The following is a 6844-nucleotide window of genomic DNA, read 5'->3' on the forward strand; positions in this document are numbered from 1 at the left end:
TTGCAAGAAAAAAGCCACTCCTCAAGAAAGGCCACATGCAGCCACGACTGAGCTTTGCCAAACTGCACCTTGAAGATTCTGAGACTAAAATTTAATTATTTGGCCTCAACACCATACGACATGTCTGGGGGAAATCCAATACAGCTCGCCATCCAATTAACAGCATTCCTCCAGTAAAGCATGGAGGTGGTGATATCCTGTTATGGGGTGTTTCTCTGCAGCAGGGACTGGAGCACTTGTCAGGATTGAAGGAAAAAAGGATGGGGCAAAATACCATCAAATTCTTGAGGAAAATCTGCTGCCCTCTGCCAGAAAGTTGTCAATGGGAAGAAGGTTTACCTTCCAACATGAGAATGACCCAAAGCACACAGCAAAACTGAGCACACAGTGGTTGGAGAAAAAGGTGAATGTCCTTGCATGGCCTAGTCAGAGCCCAGACTTAAACCCTATTGAACATCGATGGAATGACTTGAAGACTGCAGTCCACAAATGGTCACCATCAAATTTCACTGAACTTGAGCAGTTCTGCAAAGAAGAGTGAGCAAATACTGCAACGTCTAGATGTGCAAAGTTAGTAGAGACAAATCCAGACAGACTAAAACTGTAATTAAAGCAAAAGGTGCTTCAACAAAATACTGACACAAGGGCTGATCCTTCTTCCACATTTTTTTTTCTGGCATGTTGGTGTTTTATCTTTCACTTGGATGTTATAAGTTGCACTGAGTAAATACAGCTGGATAAAACTGTGTCCGTCTTCATTTCAGGCTGCAAAGCAGCACAATGTGATTATTTTAACGGAGAGTGATTCTTTCACCACTGTATATATGAAACAATCATATTCTCGATTGTGATGTTGCTCAGCATCAACTAAACTAACTTAATCTGTATTATATCTAATAAGTTCTTCTTCACTTACACTAGTTTCAGGGCATGTCCTGCTCTGTATTTTCACATTTCTCCACGTTACCTTCTCTTTATGTGCTTGCTTTTCTTGTTTTTTAAAATGATTGTATCTCTTACACACTCGCTCGTTTGTCTTCATTTAGGACCCGGGCTTTGTTTAGTTCAGTAAATTGAGCGAAAGGGAAACGCGTCCTCCATGTGCGCGTTAATCATCTCTGTGAATCGCAGGCATCTTTGTTTCTCGTTCTGTTGTTATTGAGCCCCTGGGAAACACCCGCCTCTCACTCGGAGCCGGATGGAGACGGTTTTAATGAAAACACGAGAGCCAGCTCTCAGCGGAAGCAGCGTGCCGTGGATCAGCGTCGCGTCTGACGCAGATGCGGTCTGTTTGTAGACGGTTTCACGGCGAACGCGTCCGATGAGACACACAGCGCAGAAAGAGCATTTCTGCCAGATCTGCCCTCACTCTGGCCCTTGATTAAAATCAAATGGCTTTTCTTTGAGACTTTTCTGTTTGTTTTCTCCTGGAGGATACCGGAGGGAATCGAGCGGAGGAGTTTATGGCTTTTTCCTCATAGATGATGGGATCATATTTAACTATTTTTTCTCAAACCACCAGAGTGTTTAAGAGCCTGGAGCCAAAGGTCTTAGAAAGTTCATGCACTAAAAATCACAACATAAGAGGTTGTGTTATATTGTTATATCATATGGCCTCCAGTGCTTTATGAAATGGTAGAACATAATTCTCAACTATTTATATATATTTTTTTTTTCGAAAAAATATTAATTAAAAAGTTTTAACTATTTAACTTGAAAAGCGAAGTTTGTCAACAAACTGAATGTTTTGAAAGCCTTGATAGAAATAAATGTAAAAAGTCTTTACGATTTAAAGGTTTAAGGTATGGATGGATGAAAGAACGATAGATGGATGGATGGATGGATAGATAGATATAGATGGATGGATGGATAGATAGATAGATGGATGGATGGATATAGATGGATGGATGGATGGATGGATGGATATAGATGAATGGATGGATGGATATAGATGGATGGATGGATAGATATAGATGAATGGATGGATGGATGGATGGATATAGATGGATAGATATAGATGGATGGATATAGATGGATGGCTAGATATAGATGGATGGATGGATGGATAGATATAGATGAATGGATGGATAGATATAGATGGATGGATGGATAGATATAGATGAATGGATGGATGGATGGATGGATATAGATGGATAGATATAGATGGATGGATATAGATGGATGGCTAGATATAGATGGATGGATGGATGGATAGATATAGATGAATGGATGGATAGATATAGATGGATGGATGGATAGATATAGATGAATGGATGGATGGATGGATGGATATAGATGGATAGATATAGATGGATGGATATAGATGGATAGCTAGATATAGATGGATGGATGGATAGATAGATATAGATAAAAGAACGATAGAATGATAGTTGTATAATTGACCCTTCACCGGGAGTTTGATTGACAGGTGATCTGACCAATCATAACTCTGAATCTGCCGTTTTGTCTGACAAACAGATCAGACAGGAGAGTAATGTCGGTGGACTTGAACTTGAAAATGGTGTACTGAAGTGTTTCCGCGTTCGAAACAAGATTCCTTCTGAAGTTCATTCAAAGAGGAGGAGACGAGAGGTTCATGTGCCGCTACAGCGATCCGTCACACACATTAAAGAGCCACAACTGATGCGTTAACGTCAAAAGAGCAGCTTGTTTTCAGTGAATGGGGTTTGGGCAGAAGTGCTGTGTGTTTCTGCGGTCAGCGATGGGCTGTATTGTGTGTGAGGATTGAAGAGGCACTTCTGACTGTAATTTTGACGACATGATGTCTGTGCTGTTTGTCTAGTCAACTGTCTGTCAGAAACTGGGCAGACAGATGCGCAGCAGTCAAATGAACTAATAAAGGAGCAGAAAAGCAGAATAAACGAGGTGCTGCTGTTGATGCTGTATGCTGGAGCAGGTTTACAAATGAAAGAACTCTGGTTTGATGTTCACCTGGAGGCCTGATCTTAATTTTATTCTGCTCAAGTTTCAATCAGAATGGTTATGAATCAAACGCCATGAAGATGCAGTGAACAACAGACGAACACAAAACACACTAGACATTAGCAAAAGATACTCTAATAACTTTAAAATATATAGTAGAGGTTTTTTTTTTATTAGATGCAAGAAAACAAATATATTTTTGCCTGTTTGCTTGAGAGATATTGTGAATTATTTTTGAAAGACTTGTCTTCTGCTCAGCAAGGCTGCATTTATATCATCAAAAATACAATAAAAATTGTGAAATATTATTCTAATTTAAAACAGCTGTTTTCTATGTGAATATCTGTTAAACTGTAATTTATTTCTGTGATGCGCAGCTGTATTTTCAGCATCATTACTCCAGTCTTCAGTGTCACATGATCTTCAGAAATCAGTATAATATGCTGCTCAAGAAACATTTCTGATTATTATCAGTATTGAAAACACTAATATTTTTGTGGAAACTGTGATACATTTTATTTTTCAGGATTCACAGAATTTTTTTTTAAATAGAAATCTTTTGTAACATTATAAACGTCTTTACTGACACTTTTGATCAATTTAATGTATCATTGCTGATTAAAAGCACTAATTTATTTTTTAAAAATCTTTCAAATGCAGTCTGGGTGAGCAGGTTTCAGTCTCTCTTGTATTGTGAGAAGCAGATGTTCACTTGCATCAGAGTTTCAGCTTTGAGGAAAATATTACAGCATAAACAACCACGAATCATGAAAGTGAGTTGAGAGCGAGAACATTATAAACACAGAAGACAAAAGGAAAGATGAAGAAACAGCTCGTTCATGAAAGTTGAAGGTGGTATTAAAGGGAAGAGAAGAAACAAACCAACAAACGAACATGACAGAAAATTAACTGTTTTTCGTGAGCTAAATAAAACTCACAACAAAACTAAAGCTAATGTCATATTACACACTTAAAGCAATAATCCACCAAAAATGAAAATTTGTTGAAAATGTGCTCACCCTCAGATCATCCGAGAGAGATCAGGATGAGTTTGTTTCTTCATCAGGTTTGTAGAAATGTAGCATTGCATCAGTGTCTCAGCAATGGATGCTCTGCAGTGAATGCTTCTCTCTTACCCGTCCCCTGACCCGTCTGTCCTCTCTCTGACCCGCAGCGCTCTGTGATGGCCGCTGTCTGAACGGCGGCTCCTGCGCATCTCCCAACATCTGTGTGTGTCCGCAGGGCTTCAGCGGGCAGAACTGCGAGACGGGTAAGAGCCTCTCTCTGATCTCAAACGCCTCTCTCAGCTCCTTCAGCCCGTCTGAGGACTCTTACGGCTCGCTGAGAACAAAGCCTGAGTGTTGAGATTGCAGTTTAGAAGAAGAGTGCTTGATTGTGGCCTGTGGGAGTGGACGACACAACTCACATCTTCAACTATATCATAGAAACATCACAATATACGCATAAAGTCAACAAGAAGTGCTCTCTATATATTCAAAATAATACACAAACATATACAAAAATAATATATGATAAGTATTATTAATAATAATAATATTATTCATATATTAAGATATAAATAGTAATAATATTAATAAATACACATTTTTATTTTATAATTTGTAAACATTAAGACGCTTTTAACTCAAAAACATTGAGTCCATAATCCATAATAACGCTTCCTCATTCTGACGGCACCCATTCACTGCAGAGCATCCATTGCTGAGACACTGATGCAATGCTACATTTCTACAAACCTGATGAAGAAACAAATATTGGATGATCTGAGAGTGAGAACATTTTCATTTTTGGATGAACTATTCCTTTTAAAAAAGAGCAATCAAAACCAAACGAATGAGTTTCTATGTCGTCAATGGTGGAAAAAAAGTAGAGTGTGATTGAGTCAATCTAATAATATAAATCTTTCTCTAAATAGTCAAAATACTAACTTACATTTTTCACTTTACAAGTTTTATGTGCCCTTCATCAATGATCCTCCATTTCTGAAGCATTTTCTGTAGAAACTGCTACGCTATAGCTCTTTTTGAGAACCTCAAATGAACTATAATCTTCCGTTATATAATCGCCGATCAATAAACATTATAATCAGTTTCATATCACACGACTCGAGACGCTCAGGGTTTCCTCAGATAACCGGGACGCTTGATTCTTCAGAAGCCCAGAGAGATACAAGCTTTTATACATCTCCTCTGGAGCCACGAGAGCAACCCACGAGCGCTCAAAGAGAATCACACTCTCTGAAAGAAAAGAGCCACCGTGTGTGTGTGTGAGTGTGTGTAAGTGTGTGTGTGTGTTTGTGTGAGTGTGTGTGTGTGTGTGTGTGTGTGTGTGAGTTTATGTGAGTGAGTGTGTGTGTGTGTGTTTCTGTGTGTGTGTTTCTGTGAGTGAGTGTGTGTGTGTTTGAGAGAGTGTGTGTGTGTGTGTGTTTGGGGCTTCTGGGATATGACTGAACATGAAAATGCTTTCACTCGGCTGCTCTCTTGTCCTCTTCTCTGGCTTTTTACGAAATTCTCTCAAGACCATCTGACAAACTAGCAGAGCAGAGACCGACACAGTCAGGATACGGATGATGATTCGAGGGAGAACGTACAGAAAACCCGTAGAATTAAAGGACAACATTTCCAAATGATGCACAGAAAGAAAGGACACGCCATTAGCATGCACGCTAAGTGTCGCTGCACCTCGATGATGTCATCATGTGCTTATAGATGCTGTGGAGACGCAGAAGATGCATTATTCACACATGCACAATCGCACACATATGCAAACACAAACAAATCGCAAGTGCACATTATAAAAACACACTATATGCATTTTTCACAATGCACACAATGACAAACAAATCACACACATGTGCACAAACATGCTACATGCATTATGCAGAGCATACTCAATCACAAACATGCAATCACAGATATAAGTGTACATACAGTATGTGCATTTTTCACAAAACACAAAACTACATTACACAAACACGGACCGTGCATTGTAATCATACATGTATGCAAACATACACACTCACACACACTTCCAGACTTCAGGACCATCCACAGCTCATCGACGGGTGAACAGACTCCAGTCTGCTGCTGTGAGAAGGAACTGCATGCATTTGAATGATCTGCAGTTAAAAGAGCATCAAATACATGCAAAGAAACACAGAGGAACTTTGTCTTAACTAGCTGCATGAAGCCTGGTTACCATTACAGATTATTCTGGCTAAGAACCGCCCACTTAGACAGGAAGAGACCTTTTGAGTGGCGCGTGAAATGAGCATGACATTCGTTTCCATTTACAGTTCATTCAATATATTATTAATATAATTTGTATCAAATTTTTTTTTGTTTTTAATTACTTTCAATATCATTTTTTATAAAATATATGTATATTATATATAATACAACATGTTATATAACTTTAAATTATATTGTATATAAAATTAAAGTGAAATATATTGAACTTGGTTGTACATTTTCATACGACCAGGTTCCTTTCCTACTGACTTTGATCATGGATAATAAATAAACTCTTTGTTTCTGTGTTAAATATAAAATGATCTAAATAAATATTTTTAAAAATCATATGCTTTTTGAGATTGGAAATAGTAAAATAGCATAATTTTAATATATTGTTTTATAAAATATATGAAATAAATAGTGCAGTAAAATTTTTGGGAAAATTTTTACTTATCAGTTTGATTGATTGATTGATTTAATATTTTTATTTTATTTTTTGCTATGCTGGACTGTACACCACAAAATCATATTCTTAATGAGTATTTTAGTGTAATCAAGATCAAGAAAAATTTATATATTTTATATATATATATATATATATATATATATATATATATACAGTATCTCACAGAAGTGAGTACACCCCT

The 6844-nt window shown here is 37.5% G+C and overlaps 1 protein-coding gene across 1 annotated transcript in view; it reads left to right on the top strand.

Moving 5' to 3' along the window:
- LOC107661281 (protein kinase C-binding protein NELL2-like) overlaps nt 1-6844 on the top strand; it is a 99294-nt gene that overhangs the window by 71206 nt on the left and 21244 nt on the right. Inside the window, exon 12 of the mRNA XM_016450779.1 lies at nt 4118-4213. Coding sequence (XP_016306265.1) covers nt 4118-4213 — 96 coding nt within the window. The remainder of the gene's footprint in view (nt 1-4117; nt 4214-6844) is intronic.

This window comes from Sinocyclocheilus anshuiensis, unplaced genomic scaffold (assembly GCF_001515605.1).
Source record: "Sinocyclocheilus anshuiensis isolate Anshui unplaced genomic scaffold, SAMN03320099.WGS_v1.1 scaffold499, whole genome shotgun sequence".
Taxonomy (NCBI): Eukaryota; Metazoa; Chordata; class Actinopteri; order Cypriniformes; family Cyprinidae; genus Sinocyclocheilus; species Sinocyclocheilus anshuiensis.